This window comes from Rhinolophus hipposideros (genome assembly GCF_964194185.1).
Source record: "Rhinolophus hipposideros genome assembly, chromosome: 5".
In the NCBI taxonomy this organism is placed as follows: Eukaryota; Metazoa; Chordata; class Mammalia; order Chiroptera; family Rhinolophidae; genus Rhinolophus; species Rhinolophus hipposideros.
The window spans coordinates 64,932,076-64,951,108 of record NC_138051.1 but is presented as its reverse complement, the minus strand read 5'-3'; the positions used below and the strand labels follow the sequence as shown (position 1 = coordinate 64,951,108).

The following is a 19,033-nucleotide window of genomic DNA, read 5'->3' as shown; positions in this document are numbered from 1 at the left end:
ATTTCCTTAGCCTACAGTAAATTAAGCCTACTGTACTAGGACAATCCAGGGTATAAATCCTTTTTGGGGCTTTGAAATGTCCTGCACTTCCAGCTATTAATACAAAACCTCCCTTTGCCCACTCATACATTGCTTTTCTGAAACATCTCAATAATGATTTCCTCAAAAGGAAATAATGAAATAAAGTTCTGGCATAAGTTAATCTTTCCCGTCAGGTTCACAATGTTAAACATACTTTGAAGCCAGTCACACAAACAAACCCAAACTCCACAAAACTAGGTTGAGCTGAGGTTACGTAAGACAAACTAAACCGTGTCTTTTCTTCCTGTCATCCCTCCCTCCTTCCAGTGAACCCTGACATCTGTCTTTTAAGTGCAATCAGATGCAGGTAAGAAAAAACGCTTATCTACACACAGCTTCAAAACAGTGAGATTTCCAATAATATTCCACTTACTACTGTAGCAACAAAGTGAGAAAGACTAGACAACTTTGAGCTGTACTGTGTCTGGAAGCTTCTCTTAATTCTTCTCTCTGAAATGATTTTTAAGTTGGCACTTACTTCAAGGTGTTCGGTTATCAAGACACGATTTTCAGAGTTCCTTGAGTTTTTCTATACCCATGACTCCTCGTGTGTGTGCTAAGCCTACTTATCAGCACCCATCATGTTCTGAATACAGGTCTTTCAACAGAGAAGGACAAAAGCGCAGGTTCCTGGGAATGATACATCCAAAGGAAAAAATAATCCTTTCTCCTCCAATACTAAACCCAAGTTGCTCCTTCTCCCGGGTTTCCTGTACTTTCCCCTCCCCATTCCGCTCCCCTTTCACTGCCCACTTTATCCTGCTTTAATCTGGCGAAGCCTTTCTCCCGGCTTATTAAGGGTAAACAATAGAAATGTCACAAGGAAACTCAGGAAGTAGATGAAGTCTCTAATTGCTGCCGTTTAACGATCGTAGATAATTACTATCTTCAAAATGTGGTTTTTTTACCAGCGGAGAGGGAGCCGAGGCGGGCGAGGCAGGCGAGCTCCGCGAGGCCGCGCGACCCGGGCTGGAGGAACCGAGGGGATGCGGCCCCGCGCCGCCGCGTCCCTGCCCCCTCCCGGACGCTGCCGGCGGGGAGAGCCGAGGGCCGGCCCGCCCGCCCAGGTCATAGACAGTTCACTGCCCGCGGGCTGCGGCTGCCGGCCGCAGTCCCCATAACAATATGCAAAGCGCTGCCCGCGGACGCCCACCGCGCAGAACCCACGGGCCCCCGCAACGGCCGAGCGCGCAGCGCAGCGCGGCGCTCGGAGTCCCAGGGCCCCGGGCCCACCGTAAACCGACACAGAGGGCCCCGGGGGCTGGGCCTCTCGGGCCTCTCAGCTCCGCCGAGCGGGGGGTCTCCGCCGACACTGCGAGGTGCCTGCGACGGTGGCGCCTCAGCCGCGGTCCCCACCGACTCTCCCCGGTCCGGGACGCGCGGGGAAGTCGAGCCCCTGCCCCCGCGGTACTGCCAAGGACCGTCCCCGAGCACTGTGTCCCGCCGGGCGCGGGGTCGCCCCCGTCCCCGCCGCCGCCTCTCCCGGGCCGGCCCCGCTCCTTCACTTCCTCCGCCGCCGTCCTCCGTGAGGACAGCGCATCCCGGCACCCGCTCAGCGCCCCGAACGTGCTGATGGGGGCAGCCCGCCCCCGCCCCGCTTTCCGAGCCGCTCCAGCTGCCCCAGGCGCCCGGGCGGTCCCTGGAGAGCGCCGGAGCCATCCCGCTGGCCCCGCTCCGGGATGCCGGCGCACGGCGGCCCCCCAGCCCGGAGCGCTCGCCGCCTACCGCAAGCTCCCTGAGGTCGGGGATGCGCGGACTCACCCCAATACCACCAGCTCCCCGTATTTCACCGGCTCCTTATTGGGGGCGCAGGGCTCCTCCTGGCCGGGGGAAAACATGGAGCCCCGCTCGGCCGCCGCCGCCTCCGCCGCGATCCCCGCCGAGTCCGCGCCGCCGCTACAATCCCATCCCGAGAAGGGGGTGAGCGCGCCGGGAAACGGCACGGCGGCGAAGGGGGCGCGGGGCGGCCAGTCCCGCGGCTGCTCCGTCGTGGCTGTGCAGCTGCCCCGCCGGGCTCCCCGGAGCTCCGCACGCCGCGGCCGCCCGGAGCCAGAACAGGCAACAAATGGGACCGGGCAGTAGGGAACCTGCCCGCGCTGAGTGCCGCCGCCGCCGCCGCCGCCACCGCCACCGCCGCCGCCGCGGAAGCCCCGCGGGAGGGAGGGAGCGAGCGACGGAGGGAGGGGCGGGGGCAACGGGCGGGGGAGGGGCGGGGGCAGGACCGCGGAGACGCCCCGCCGCGCGCGGGCAGGTGGGAGCCGCCCCGCCCTCCGCAAAGAGCCCTGCAATCCCGGGCGGGCCCGGCGCCCCCGGCGGCGGCGTGGGGGGGCCTCCCGCGCCCACTCCCCGCGCCCACTCCCCGCTTTCCGCCGCTGGGCCCCGAGGTGGTTCGGCCCCCGTGTTATGTAAACATAGAGTAAAAGGGAAAGGAACTTCTTAAAGGAGCAGCTCTATTTTTTTCCCCCTGGCTTCCTTCCCTAAACTTACAGCACTGGGTCCTCAGCCCTCGCCGCCGAGTTCTGCAGCCACGCAAGGCTGTGCAGGATCCCGGAAGCGCAACGGTCAAGGTTCCCAAGTGTAGCCTAGCTCTCCCAGGTTGAGTTAGATGTAAATAAAGGACTTCCTCTCGGAGTATAAGAGCATTTGTTTTCCCGGTATCACTGTGTAGCGGCATACATCTGAAGGTGTGGCACACACGCACCCGGGTGCCTCCTCTTCCAACACCAAGTCCTCCAGAGCTTGAGGACCTCTAGAAATGTGGAGGGCTTTGCCAACTGGTGCTGCATTAGAGGGACTTTTGAAGGCACTTCGAGCACTCCGCCGTTGTACAGGGTGTAGTTACCCGGTTTATCGTCAAGATTTCCACATGGTTTCAAAAACAAAGGGAAAAAAAAATGTTTTGACATCCATACTCAATCCACTTTTCCCATAGCTTCTCTCAATCCCTTAAGGAATTTAAGGGGCAATTACCAGGGTGAACTTTTTTAGTGAATATAGATATTCCTTTATTACCATAATTTAGTCAATGCACTATGTTTGCTTTTTATACTTTTCTAAGTGGTTACTACTATGGCTTTAAAATATTTTAGAATATAATACATCATAATACATTTACTGACTGATGTTTTCATCATGCAGGATTTTATTGTTACCATTTATTAAGCACTCATAACATGCTAGAAACTCTACATATTATTGCCAGTCACTGCCTCTTAAGACTATTAAATATTTAAAGAAATAAATACTGCAAAAGCTACCCCAAGTATTAACAGACTGGTTGGTTGGCTATGACCCCAAGAAAGGAGTAGAAAGAAAACAGTTCCATCTGTAACCCTCCATCCGGCGTTCAGCACCCTTTGTCTAACATTCTCTGACAGGTTATGTAGTGATAGGCTGCTTCTGGAAATTTTACGTCACTTACATACTAACTGCTTTTTTAAATTGAGGCTTTAGGGATAGATTATTCCAAAGTAACTAAAGTAACGTTGAGCCCAAAACAAAACAAAACTTTAAACAATTAACTTATTTCCACTAAGGGTAGAAATTCTATCCTTCAACTGAATACAGCTATTCTGCACACTTTAACTATTCTGTCGTTTTTATACATATTCTGTTATAGCTTTAACCAACAATCCTTCTCTGAAGAGTTGAATTCTTTCTCATGACTAATGTCTTGGTGTGAATTTGTGTGTGAATCTCTGTCGTCCTCCTCTATACACTCCCACTTATCATATAGAGGTGTGGCTAGCAAAGATCTATCAGAATCATGCCACAGTTATGCAGCCCCCCATTATTATAGTACCTGGTTCTGTCATTCTAACTTCTCTAGGCTTGTTTTGTTGCTGCTACTGCTCTTCAGGCTACAATTACTTCCTCCCTCCTTCTCTCTTGGCATGCTGTGCTTTTGTGCATTGCATTACACTGTTCTGGCTCCATTTCCTCCTTGCTGTGTTCTGCATCTGCTCTTAGGAGGATGGAAACAAATATTTATTAACCTCCTACTAAGTTCCAAACACTAGGCTGAGAGTTTCTCATAGGGTATCCCAGTCTTTGATGGCCCTGCATTCTAGCTATCTGCCTATGGCGCCTATGACTTCCAGAGGGGCATCTCTCTTTCTACTCTCCCAGCCTGCCTTTGAGCCTGCTTAAAACACTTAATCAGGTCTGTCTTTATCAGTTACTTACAGAAAGAGCTGCTTTGAATGAGTTTTTGTATCAGTGGAGGCTTTTTATCCTAGGCATTTTAGGGCTTGCAGACCAGTTTATAAATCACGTTGAGACCTGAAAGCCTAAGGAATGCATACAGGGGCCAGGAATGTCAGTCCAAAGGGTAAATGGGCTGAGTAAGGACTGTGGCAAATTCATGAGCCTGTACCACCTTAAAGGGGCTTCTGTTACTCATCTCCAGCTGATTGTTGCCATGTAACAATATCAGCTCCCTGTTCCCAAATTTAATTATTTTTTAAAAGCCCGAAATCCTGATGTTTATGCCAAATCTCTCGATATTTTAACTGTTGTCAACTCATTCAAGTTTTGGGAGTTTTGTTGTTGTTGTTGTTGTTGTTGTTGTTGTTTTTAAAAAACAGCATGGGACCACCAGAACTATGTCTATTTTCTAAATTGCGCCCCAAATCTCCAAATTTGCCTTCTCTGATTTCAAGGAAACATGTATGAGTGAAGGTAAAAGAACACATCTCATGTGAGATTAAATGGCAATGCTGGGTGGGGAGCAGAGTGGTGGGACATAACCTTGATTTTCTCAGAGTTGCTGGCTTGTGTCCTTACGGAAGCCAGCTTGTATCTTTCTCTGCCCATCCCTTATTAGAGAGTTCTGCTCACAACTAAAGCTAATTAGAACATTACCCCCACCACCCCTAGCTTATATTAGGAATCTGATTGTAGCATGAATTTATCTCTTCTCGAATGTAATTGTTTTAGTTAGTAGCTCCAGGCTGGTGGGACAATCTGGCTGTGCCATCTGCCAACCCACTGAAAGCCAGAGTGGGTTTGGCCAACCTGGCTGCCAAGGCAGACCCTCCTCTCCCCTCCCTGCTTGCCATTCCATTTCTGTTTCCCCTAAACCACTCTCCTGAAAAGGATGACCCACCCACAGCACCCCAGAGGGAGTTGATGTTATTTCTTGGATGACCAGAGGCTGTATGTTTACTACACAAATAATAATGTAAGGCTTTCTCTTGATTTCTCAGCCTGTTATGTCTACTTCCTTTAAGTTACCATTAAAAGATTTTTCTGAAAAAGTTTATCTTGACCATACCTTAAATAAAATCAGTCAAATACCTCCTAGTATTTCCAGAATTCAGTCTAATTTTTGGTCACCTTATATTTTACCTTACATGTTGTGTTTGCAAAAACTAAAGAGTAAGAGATACTTTCAGAAATATATGTTTAGACAAACTGATCGTCTTTTTCATGAAACCTAATCACATTTCACTTTTAAATTACACTTTTTTTTTCTGATTGAGAGAGTAATATGAGTTCCTTATCAGAAGTTTGGAAAACATAAACAAAATAATTTTTTTAAGTCTTATTTTAAATATCCCTAGTCTCATTACCCAGAAACAAACCCATATAACATTTTTGTGCATTTCCTTTGTCTTTTTAATTTTTAATTTTTTTACATAGCGGTAATAATACCGTATATAATCATTCTTTACAGTTTGTTATCCTGCCCTTTTTCACTTAATATTATATTGTGAGCAGTTTTCTCTTGTCGGTAAAACTTCATAAACACTTTTGTTTCATCGTATGTATCAAAGTGTATTAACCATTCCTTTCTTATGGAATGTTTGGAAGATTTCTAATTTTTGGTCTTCTAAATAATAAACATATTTACATTTGTTATTATTGTATGAGAACAGATTCCTACAAGTAACATTATTACATCAAAGGGTAGAAATATTTTTTAGACCCTTTGATGCGTATTTCCAAAGCATTTTTCAAAACATTTGTGCCTACCAATTTATACTATAACTAGCAGTAAATGAGAGAGTCTGCCTCAGGGAGCTCTCACAAGCATTTTTAAATCTTGACTAATTTGACAGGTAGTAATTTTTTATTTGCATTTCTTTGATTGCTATTGTGATGTGCACTCACTTTTTTTTAAAATTGTGGTAAAAAACACATAACACGAAATCTACCCTCAACAAATTTTTAAGAGTACAGTAGAGTATTGTTAACTCTAAACATAATATTGTACAGCAAATCTCTGGAACTTTTTCGTTTTATATGACTGAAATTTTATATCCATTAAACTGTAAGTCCCCATTTCTCCCTTTTCCCAGGCCCCAGCAATGGTGATTGTACATTCTACTTCCATGAGTTTGACTACTTTAGATACATCATATAATTGGAATCATGCAGTATTTGTTCTCTTTAGCAAATGTCCTCAAGTTTTTTCCATATTGTAGAATATGAAAGGATTTCCTTCTTTTTATGGCTTAATATTTCATTGCATATATATGCCACGTCTTTTACCCAACCCTAAGTTTTGTTAATTTTTTCTATTATTTTTCTATTTTGTATTTTGTTTATTTCCGCTCTAATCTTTATTTCCTTCCTTCTGCTAACTTTGGATTTTGTTCTTCTTTTCTAGGCCCTTGAGGTGTAGAGTTAGGTTATTTATTTAAGATCCAACATCTTTTTTTTAATGTAGGAATTTATCACTACAAAGTTGCCTCTTATTACTGCTTTTACTGCACCCCATACATTTTAGTATGTTGTATTTTCATTTGTCTCAATATATTTCCTAATTTCCTTTTTGATTTCTTCTTTGATCCATTGATAGTCAGTTTTCTAATTTTTCTTGCTATTCATTCAATTGTGATCAGAAAGATACTCAGAATGATTTCAATCTTCTTAAAAGTTGTTAAGACTTGTTTTGTGACCTAACATGATCTATCCTGAAGAATGTTCTGTGTGCACTAGAGTAGGGTGTGTATTCTAATGCTGTTGGGTAGATACAATCACGTTTTTTGACAGCCACACGTTGTGTCATATTGAGCTTGTGATCAATAAAATTTCAGGGTTTTGTCAGATAAACTACTTTTAAGCAGGGTCCATTTCAAGAGGAACTGTACAATTGAGTCATTGAATCTAAGTGAACTAGTAAATATTTATTCTTGTTATATTTTCAATTTGTAAAGTTTGAACAATTCAGTGAGTTCTTTTATTTCTCATGTTTCTCATTTTTTTAAAAGAGGATTTTATTATTTTAATAGGTATTATAAACAGATGATAAGCAATTCAAATAATGCAAAAAAGTGAAAATTCTCTCAATCCGATTTCTATTCTGCAGTTCTCCCTAGTGGAAACCACTGTTATGAATTTCTTGTGTATATTTCCAGTGCTATTCTCTGTGTATGTTTGTGTAAATAATCCTTAAAAAAATACAGAGAAATAGCAACACACTATATACACTATACTATATCTAGCTTTTTTTCACTTAACAAGGAGACCAGGAAAAGCCTCTTCAAGAAGGCCCTTCAGCAGATGACTGAATAATAAGACAGAGTCACCTGTTGAGATCTGAGGGATTGACAATATTTCATCCAGAAGGTACAGCAAGTGCAAATGCCCGAAGATAGCAAAGAGCTTGGCATATATTAGGTACAGGAAGAACCCCATGTTGCTGGAGTCTACTGAGTGAACAGGAAATGGGGTATAAAATAAAGTTGGAGAGGTAGGCAGGTGCCAGATCATACAGGGTATCACAGTAATGATGTGAATATTTGATTTTCTTCTTGTTGATATTAGAAGTCATTGGAGAGTTAGGTATGATTGTTGAAACAATAAAAAATAATCTCATCTAACAATTTTACCTACATAGATATCATGAGACCAAAAATGCTTTGCTGAAATCAAGATATACATTTTAGAAGCTACATGCTAAATGATTTTTTGAATAAAAGAATTCATTTTTTTATTCGTAACCAAGGTCAGAGTTATTGCACACAGTGAAGGGAACTTCACTGCAAAGAGATAGCCCAGGAAGAGGCCTCCTTACTCTTAGTCACCACTGAGACAGGCGCTCCAGGGAAGAGGTGAAACAGGCAGGAGAGAGGCATCCTAAATGAATGAAGAAAGGGCTACTTTAGGAGACAGAGAAACCTCAGTTCTGTATCACTTAATCTCTTTATGCCTGCTCCACTATCCCATCCGTGAAATAGGAATAATAATTCTCTGTCCATATATCTCAACAAGGTTTTTGAGAAAATTAAATGAGATCATGCATGTGACAATAACTTGTATACTACAATGTATTAAAACACATAGTATTGTCATTTTTGTGTGAAACTACAGGAACAATATTGTGGGAGGGAGGATGTGGAGATATTAAATAATAATGAATTAATAAATATTTGTTGAAAGCTCTCTGTATTTGTTTTGTGCAGCTGTGTGATAATACGTCAATTTGATAAATATTTATTTAGGATCTATTATGTTACAGCACGATGATAGATATAGCAAGTGGCACAACTGCAATTAAGACAGCAGGAGACCAGGAGTCCCAGAGATTCACATTTGGGAAGTAAAATCCTGATCCCAGAATGAGGCACAGTGAGGGAGGGTGTGAGATTCTGGCTACAGAGTCTGCAAAATCTGTAGCTTTCCTGCTAGTTGTGAAATGTTCCAGTTGTAGCAATTAAGACCTTGAAACCTAAAATAAGAAGTAAACCCAAATGAGAGTGCTTTCTAAACTGTCAGAAACTAAACAATTGCATGATTATGAGGGAAATACTAAAAGATGAGCTTGTATCAGGAAGCTTGATCTCAAGTTTTGATCTAGTTTCATCCATCTCAAACTTGCTTATGAAGGTCCATTTGACTTAAATGATACTGAATGAACTCATTTTATTCCTACCTTGTCACAATCTTTTAAATTCAGTCATTGCAATTGCACATGGGAAGGGATTGGATTATTTAGCTGCAAAAATCAACACTTGCAGCAGAAAGTGACCTAATCTCTGTTACTACGTGCCAGTTCACACAAGAAATCCAAGGACACGCAGATACACACAGCTCAGCACAGATAGAACTGACGCCCACAGTCAACAATTAAAGTAGGAACAAGCACTAGATAACGTAGAAGTTATAACTACTCCCTTAAGCGAAATAATAGGACAGAATGACATTTTTCATTCCTTTCGAAATGCCTTAAACCAATGTTGCAGTTTCATCACAGTAATGGGGGAATGAAACACTTTAAGACCCACAAAAAAGCAAACTGTTAATTTACAAAATATTCACCTGCTTGGTAAATTTAAATTCCTATTAACCTTTCTCTTTGCTTGGTGACTGGTCAATTATATGAGGAATCTGTACCCTCCTGTGCTCTCCAGTCCTTGTGCTGTGATTGGCTAAAGTCAATATACCAGCAAGAACTTAAGAACTTGCCGCTGACCAAAAACAATCCACAAATACATCAGGGAAGTAAAGAATCTTAACTAAATGAACTATGTTTTTTCTTCTATGAAATTATGAACATTTTATTAAATGTTAAGCATTTTATTAACTGTGTCTTCCTCTATGTCCAGACCAACCAATGCTAAAAGCCAGTGAAAAAGCTTTAAAAATCAAATATTTTGCCCTCTCTCTTCTCCTCTAGGCATTTTAAAATTCATCATCTTTCTGGCATTTCTCACAGACTTACCATATGTTTGGAACTATACGTCATATTCAATAGAGAAGTTTCTTGCATTCTGTAATCTTTTTATAATAAAATCATATGTCTGCCACTCTAAGTATATTTTTTCATTCACAATTAGAGATTTTATTAAGCAACGTCTAAGGATAATGATCATATAATCCCAAAACTTAGTGGAAAACAAAAACCAAAAACCACCCTTTGTCCCATCAGCTTGGGTTAAAGGTGAGGGTCATGAAGTTCAAACATAGATGCTTTGGGAGCAAGTTTTGGAGGGGATAAGGTATGGGCTGTGAAAACACCTCTAAATGGTCTACTACAACTATAATTCCAATGGAGAGAAAGCAGAAAACTTAGAGCGTAAACAAAATGTTAAAGTATAGGAGTTATATTTAGTACTATGTGTGGGATAAAAATGAGTAAGAAGAGCAGAGCCAAAGAAGATGTTAACTGAAGTAAGCAAGGAACAGAGAAAGGGGCCAACTAGATAACAGGAGATAAGGAAGTTCACCCCAGGTGAGATCACAAAAAGATTTGAAATATAGGAGAAATAATTTAAAGTTGTAAAAGGAAAGTCTTGTTGAAGATTTTGAGACAGGAGGCGATGAGGTCAAAACGACCGGAGAGAAACTGACATTCAGTCACTTAGAATAAGTGAATAGACAGTGAGTGTTTACTCTGTGCCAGACCTAGCGCTGAGCCCTGGGATTGTTTTAACAGTGTGGTTCTAGAGCATCTGAAGGGCATGCATTGCCTGGAGGGCAGCCAAGGGACTCTATTCCTGCGTGTTATTGCAGAAAGAATGACCGTGAAGGCAGAACAGTTCAGTGACCAAAAAGGAAAAAAAAAAAGGCAAATTAGAGAGGGACAATCACCTTTAGTGTAAAATTTCACTTTTCATTCTTTAGTTTTCTCCACCTATAATTGAGGTTACAACATGGGTAACGTTTTACTTCTTTCACAGAGGCATGAGACATGAAAAGTTTGGTTTAATTTTAGAGTGTTAAAAAAGAACCAGCATCAAACAGGAACTTTTGGGCTGATCATTGGATGGCCTTCAATGAGTCTCTTTCGGTGCCTTATTCTTGAAGTGCAATAGATTATAATAATCAAGAACACTTACTGAAAATCTGTTATGTGCCAGACACTGTAGTGCAGGCTTTACAAAAATTAACTCATTTAATCCTTGTAGTAACCAAACGAAGTAGATACATCATCATCCCCATTACATAGGTGAAGAAATTGAGCTATGGAGAATTCAAGTGCCTTGACCAAGGTAATAAGTAGTGGAACTGGGCTTTAGACCATAAATATCTGGTTCCAGAATCCATGCAATATGCTATAGTGCCTCCTAACTGTTTTTAAATTCTAAATTTATACCTGTTGGCGATACTGGCTGAATGTCCTTTTATACGTCTAGTGCATTGTCAGCAGTTTTTGTCATACATGCCCTTGTAGCACATAGGGCCACTTACCCAATTAGATGTACCTCCCTGTCCCAAAGTGACCAAAAGCATAGCACCAAAGATGTTATTCACAATACACTGAGTCTCCCTGGGGGTGGGGTTGGGGGTGGGGAACCATAACCTGTCCTGGTTGAATCTTAGGTAAGAGCTTAAAGCTCTTGAGGACATTTGAAGCCCCCAACACTCTCCCTGAGCATGCAAGACAGCCAGTTTGCTCTTAGTGGATGGCACTGATTAGAGGCTCATCTCTGCTGACTCCTCTGCTGCCTCAGCACTGCGCGTGTGCACACACACACACACACACACACACACTCCATTCAGAGTGAGTGAGCCATTTGGTCTCTTTGTTATGGAGGGACGGGCACACACAGCTTCCCCCCAAATCACTTCTGCCCTGGCTACCAGAGTGACTGCTCTACATAGGGTGACTAAAAGCTTACTTCAATGTCAGGGCCCTTCTGACTCCTCACCCTTAGGATGGGAGTTCACGACTTTGACAAGGAACCACCCTGCTTGTTCAGAAACTGGGAAGGCATCTCCATCGTCCCCCAATTTGCTGTCAGTAGACCCTGGACTGGAGTGATCCAGTCACCTCCAAGCAGCACAAGTTTGTCATCCCTCTCTTGGTGGGTGTGCCTTCTGTACCTGAGTCCTTAGCTAACTGCTAAGTTGGCCCTCATCAGCATGGGTGAGGGAGAGGTCCCAGCTTATTGCTCTGGGAAAACAGGCCAACATGCAAATGCTTTGCATCACTGCTGACCCCTAATTTTCTCAAAGTTCATTTTTCGAAGGATCTATGTCAGTGTTATAAATATCAAAGCATCAAGTTTCATTGTCTGATGTACGTTGGCAACCCTCAGCCTTTTTACACGAACCCTGGATATAATGGTATTGAAGTCGGGCCTTTTGAGTTACAAGAAATGGAGAGCCACTCATGATACTTTAAGAAAGGGAGGTTTTGCTGAAAGCAGAACTGGGACAGTTCTATAGACCAGTGGGCTGTCAATTCTTAATAGATGATGCCTGATTTCCAAGGTGTTCCTGCTTTTCTCTCACTAGGTGGATTTCTTCTGCCATTATTTTTTTCCCTCTTTGACTTTCACAGAGCACATTGAAAATCTAGTCCCTTTAAGTCATAATGGGTCAGCTTCTGCTCCTAATAAAACTTCCTGAGTTCCTTCTCTTGATGTTTCTTATTTCACATTCCTGAGAGAGGGAATATGATTGGCTTAACACATCTTTTGAACATCAGGAGTTACATCCAGTTAGCTATGGTGGTGACAGAGTCAAGTGGTAGAAAACATGGCTGCCAACGGTTTTCTCTCTGTCTCTCTCTTTTTCAAGTAGAGATTGCCTCACCAGAAGCTACTATGGGCTGGCAGGTGCTACAAACACGTCTAGTGTAGGTGGGATATTCAGGGCTGAATAGGAACAAGTTCTTGATATCGAGGTATTAACAGTATAAATTTTCTATAATTAAATTAAAATGACACCATTTAAATATGTTTTTCATGTTCAAATTTATAGTCATTTGTAGTCAGCCTTTATTTTATCTTTAAGACGTAAGGTTATCCATTTTCCAAAGTTATTTCTTCAATAAAATAATGTACTATTTTTGAAGAAAACAGATTTTTAAATGAGTAAACTATCAAAGAAAAGTTCAAGACTACTTACAATCTCTTTCATCTTCTTAAGCTTCAAAAGTACCCCCAGCTTTTTCAATCTTTTCCCTGGAGTTTGATTTCCACTATCTCCAACCTCACTTTAATTTAGTCCAAATGATTATTACAAATGAAAATGCCAGAAGCAACAAGAAATGTTTGAAGGATTTATCCTTGTTATTTGGCTTCTAACTTAGGACCCACAAGGCCAGGGTTCAAAAAAATTATCCTCTAAAGATAATTTGTGGGAGAGAAATAGCAGATTCAGACATGAAGGTGTATTTTAACAATAAAAAATGAAGTAGCATTAGCTACAAAAAGTGAGAATTAATTTTCATCATTTTTATTTTAAATGTTCTTACCACAATCGAAAGTATCTCCTTCTTCCCAAGACAAATTTTCACAGTAACTTTTGAAGCTTCTTGTTCTAGATACATCGATTATTTTCTCTTGCCCACACCCCCTTTTTGGATAACTTTTCCTGCTAACAGCCCTGAAGGGTTATGACTCATACCCTTAGTAACTGGACCAACGGTGGGCATGTGACTCTAGGTAGGCCATTCAAATTCTCCAGAAATTTTAGAAATTGAAACATAGAAACCAAATCAATCAACATTTTAGGCTCCAAAGCCATAAGGTCACACATAATTAGTAATAGAATTGGCTTTATGGCCAAATTAAAAATGTAGCTAAATGCAAAGTTAAATGTCATTGAAGTTATGAGGAAGCAGACCCAAAAGGCCTATAGAAGAAGCTGATTTCCACAGGAAAGATGGAGCCAACATACAAAGAGAATATTCTGAGAAAGACCAAAAAAAAAAGGTGTGCCTGAAGATGAGTTCCCATAAGTCCCCAGCTGTGTCATTCATTAGTCATAGGATTTCTTCAGACTCTTACAATAAATTCCTCTTCATTTTAACCAGCTTGAGTGTGTTTCTTTTTCTTATAATGAGATTAAGATAATTCTGTTTTTTTATGTGCACAATTTTTAATCTGTATGAAGACTGAATTTAGTATGCCTCCAAAGACAGAAGGAGATGGCCTCCACACCTTCCAGGGCTCCCTGAAGGAAATTGAAGGCAAACGCCAAAGCATGCATATATAAATATTTGCAAAGAACAGCATTTTCATACAGAATGGGATTTGATGAGTAACTTCTGTGACTGAGATGGAACTTAATAGAAAGGCTTTTCCTAACAAGATGGATGATTCAGTCATTGCAATCATTCAGCAAATTATATTGAATATCCACTATATTTGCTAAGTACTGTGAACAGTTTGGGAGGCCTTAAGGAGATTAGGTGAGTTATAAATAAAGTTTCCAGTGGGACTATGAGTAATTCACAGTTATTATATAATGTACCTTAGACCACAGAATGCTAAGGGTGATTTCAAATGAAAGCACTGGGCTGGGGAATTGGGAGGTTTGAGCCACAGATAAGAAATACAGCTCTTTCATATTAGAGTTTCTATGACAAGGAATTACAAGTTTAAACAAAGTTTTGTGGGCAAGTTTCTGAAATGATTTTGAATAATTAAAAATGTACTATGTGCTAGGCACTAAACATATACTGAGACGAAAAGAGCTTGGCTCCTTTTCAAGGAGATTTTGTACTAGAAAATGAACTAAAATAAACACATCTAAATGACTGCTATATCCTGATAACAAATATCATTTACTCACTAGATTCCTGTATGTATTACTGCCTGAATGTTGTGTTGGTAGATTCTGTAACTGTTTAAGATCTTTGTGACTTCTCCTTGATCTCCTGTCATTAGTTTAAATTCTATCCCATTAGGAACAGATGTGATTCCAAATAATGTCACTATAAATTGATAAGAGCACTGATAACTGGAAACCTTCAACTTGCTTTGTGGATAAAGCCTAGGAAAATCCACTAAGTCCTAGCCCTAGAAAGCACAGTATCAGTCTTTAAGCAATGATATATTTGGTGCCATTTTTGTTGTTGACAAAAAGGGCAAAATGGGTATAACTCTCTGAATCCACAGATCATGAGTGAGTTAACACATCAATTATCAGCACAGGAACCAAGTAAAAAGAGAGCAATTTGGCACAAGGCCGAAGCTGTCCATCACATTAATGGAATAAAGGAGAGTACACAAATATCTTTAGATTCCAAAATCAAATTGCCTCTTTCTCTCATGACAGTTCAAGAAACCCCCTTAGAATTGGTTAAGGGCCCCAGCATAGTTGGGATTAGAGACTTAGAGGGAAAAGCACAAGATAAGAAAATATTTAGAAAGCATCTTGCAGATACCGTCCTCCCTAAGTGCTTCATAATCAAAATGTTATGGTTGAGGGCCTATCAAATTATAGCTGAAGATCAAGCAAAACACAGACCTTTTCAGAGCACTTACCACTCACTTAATGGTATAATAGGGCAAAGAATACATTCTTGAAAATGTCAGGTATTCAATAAGCCATATTCTTAGAGAGAAAGAAAAAAAATCCATCCAGAATGCAGGCTCATTACCTAAGACAAACGTCATGGATCAGGTCCAGCAGGAATGTACAAAGACAAACACAAATGTTGCAACATTAGTCCCTAAAGCTCCACAACCAAACCAAGGGATTTCAGCTGCTCTCACTTATTCAGCTATGTTCCCCAAATGCCATGCTATCAAGAAGCAAAACACTCCACAGTGCATGATTTCAAATGTATCCTGACACAAAAACCCTCCAGAGTAGGTAGACTGTCGCTATGGTAAGATGGGAAAAGCAGATACATTGAATAAATAAATTGATAAATCTGTTTTTGAATCCAAGGGCCACCATTTGCCAGCTCTGTGACTTTGGGAAAGTCATTCAACACCTCTGAACCTCAATTCTCTCTTTTGTAAGATGGCAGTAATATTCCCTACCTCATAGGGTTATTGTAACATGTGGAGCATAATATCTGGCATGCGGTGGACAATCAATAAAGATCAGTCCCCATTCCCTAGCATGGCCTAGAAGTAACAAATGTCAATTGATAGTTTGCTATTTCCCCCATTGGATTGGAGAGGAATATAGTGGAACGGTTAGAGCAAACAGCAAATGGAGTGGAATGGTCAGGGCTCAGAGCCTGGTTTTACTGATTTCTAACTGTATAACTTTGGGCTTGTTACTTAACCTCTTCGTAACTCAGTTTCCAATGAGTATGAACTGAATTAATACAGACACTTGGAACAGTGTCTGGCACACAGTGAACAATGTGAGGTTTAGTTACTATCGTTATTACCATTGTTGTTAACTGTATCCTGGATAAAAATGTACGTCCCTTCAAGGAGTTTATTCCAATTAAGTTTTCCCCTCCAGGTGTCAACTCAGGTCTTGGATAATGTGCATCTTGAACCACCGTGGCACTTTCTATTCTCATGGCAGATTGCATTTTTTCCAAAGATGACTACAACAATAACTCCCATCTTACATGCTCTTGTACAAAGTGACCATCTTTTCTCTATAGGCAGGTGATGTGTCCCCCTGCCCTTGAATCTGGATGGGTTGTTGATGTCTTTGGCCATTAGAGTGTGGTGGGAGTGGTGCCATGGGTCATAACAGGTGATTCAGCTTCTGCCTTGCTTGCTGAAACACTTGCATTTGGAGGCTTGAGACTGCCATGTCACATGGAATGGCCACAGGTAGGTGCTCTGGTCAGCAGTGCTACAAGTCCAATCATCTTAGCCCAGGTGCCGATATGGGAGTGAAGCAGCCCCCACAGGACTACAGCCCCCCACCTTGGAATTGCCCTCAGCTTTTAAACCTTCCGAGCTGAGATCTCAGACACCGTGGAGCAAAATCAATGCATCACTTTTGTGCTTTATCCAAACTCCTGACCCACAGAATCCATGAGCATATTAAAAATGTTTGTTGTTTTAAGCTGCTATATTTTGAGGTGGTTTGTTATCCAGCAACAGTAACTGGAACACTTTCTTTCAAGGAGAAAGTTCCATTATTTTAAAATTTTCTGGAGTTAACATGTGAAAAAATATATATATTTTGATAAAGAGAAAATATAGCTTTCTTCATAATAATTCATGGGAGTAACTTGAAAAATAGACATTTCAGATTATATTTTTCTTTTATGAGTTGATGGGCAGGGCCTGAAACGTGTTTATATATTACATGTCAGAAAGGTCTGTCTGCATGGTTTTCCTCTTCTAACACGTGTACAATTATTTTTCTAGAACTAGAGTTCCCAAGAATAAATTCTTTTTTTTGTAACTGGAACAACAAAAGTCTCTCTGGTGTTTCCTAACTCTGAAATAGAAGTCATTTAGAAATGTTCAAACAGCTGTATTCAATTAGCACTGAGCATTTTAAATAGCTAGTGGTCTCAGATTCAGAACTACTCACAACAACTTGTTAAAATGGTGAAAGGGTCTCTATCAACTAGCATTTATAGACGAGTATGTATTTGAATTCCTGTTAGCCAGCTGTACCGCTGTGGAGAGGCCTGGCTCACATTTTAAAAGTTAGACTACTTGTAGCTAGGTAGAGATGCAAGACACCCAAAGATAAGGTTTGCTCTGTGTTAAATGAGGACACGGAAGGAATTCCATTTCTTAAAGGAAGCTTTCCTGAGAACCACCAGCTGTGCTGTTTTTTACCCCCCTAGTCTATCCTGATTTCAAATCAAAAGTTTTAGTAAGAGCTGACCTGAAACCTTTCTATCCTCTCAGCTTCCACCCCCTTCTTGTGGCCAGCTCCATTCTGTCCCATCAGTGCCTGCGAGAGGCTGTATGCTGCCCGTGGAGGACACAGAAGGCCAGGGGTGCTGAGCAGTGACAGAACTGTATCTGCCAAGAGGGCTGAAAATACTCCGGGCTCACTTCTTAGGTCTTTGAGCTCTTGTTCCCAATAAGAAGTTTCTTTTTGCCTGAATCCCTCCCCAGTTCTTCTACCGTGCAAACTGCTGGCCTCTGTAACTCTCAGGGGCTGTGGCTTATAGCAAGGGCTTTGTGGTTAGAGACACCTGGATTTGATTTCTGGATCCTCCACTTCCTAGCTGTGTGACTTTGGGCAAGTTACTTAAATTCTCTGGTCATTAATTTCTTAACGTTAAAAGTGGACACAATAATATGACTTAACTTGCAAGATTCTTGTGAGAATTAAAGAAATAGTGTATTATAAGCACCTAGAACAGTGCTTACAATGTAACTGAATGTTCACTACATATTAGCTATTATTTAGAATAAATGAATGCATACCACCAATATTAGAACAAGGAAAAGCTTTAGAGTCCAGATCCTTCTTCTTAAGATCCCCTTTGGATTCCAAACTTATTCCAGGGGTGCTAGGAATAGGCAGCGCTGTTGAAGTCAATAAAAATACCCCCAGAGATCACCTAAGACCCTGCTGACGGACTTCCCTAATGGGGTCACGCATCATTGGTTTAAGAAGTACTATGTGGTAGCTGCAGCTCCGAGTAGGGTTAGGCAGTGAGAGGGACCTAACAGAGACCATTCTCCTCCAGACTTGAGAATCCACATCGAAGCTTGCTTTCTGTTCATCAAAGTAGGGAACTCCCCTGACAGTTTATTGATTATGTGCACATACATTCTCACCTGCCCCAGGCATCGGCTACCCAGTTCAAATGTACAGTGGTTCTTTAGAGAGTCCAGTGTATCTCACTTATGTAACAGGCCAGACCTAAGATCCAGGTGGCAAAAGTATGCCAAAGCAGTGCTGACTAAAGTGATTTTCTGTGCCATACACAGCAGCAGCCACCAAAGCCCTGGGAATGCAGATAGGAAGGAGATGTTTGTCCTTCACTTCCCATTCCCTTTTCCTGCCCCTGCACCCACTTCCTCAGTGCCAGGACAGGGTGTCCCAGCCTCTGTCAGGGACCTCCACATACCATCGGTGGGACCCCTATCTCATCTTTCCTTGCGTAAAATGTCCCAAGCTCCAAGATGGCTATCCCACAGTTCTTAGTAGAGCAACTGTCTCATTATTCTTTACATACATTTGTTACCTGGTTAAACTAATTATCAGCAAGCTGTGAATGACCAACACGTCTTGGGACTTAGAAATCCAGTGTAGTAGGTTGAATTGTGGCCCCCCCAAAAGATGTGTCCAAGTCCTAACCCCCAGTAGCTGTGCATGCGATTTTGTTTGGAAAAGAGGTCTTTGCAGATATAATTAAGGATTTTGAGAT

General features: G+C 41.7%; 1 protein-coding gene across 3 annotated transcripts in view; it reads right to left on the bottom strand.

Moving 5' to 3' along the window:
* Window positions 1-2,236, bottom strand: part of PELI2 (pellino E3 ubiquitin protein ligase family member 2) — a 159,998-nt gene extending 157,762 nt beyond the window's left edge. The window contains exon 1 of one of the 3 annotated variants that reach the window (XM_081047404.1): window positions 1,843-2,236. In XM_081047404.1, the coding sequence (XP_080903530.1) occupies window positions 1,843-1,919 (77 nt within the window). In that variant the 5' untranslated portion in view covers window positions 1,920-2,236. Of the gene's footprint in view, window positions 1-1,437; window positions 1,553-1,842 lie in introns of those variants that run through there. The other 2 variants (XM_081047403.1, XM_081047405.1) reach the window with 2 other exon arrangements.
* Between the last annotated feature and the right edge of the window lie 16,797 nt (window positions 2,237-19,033).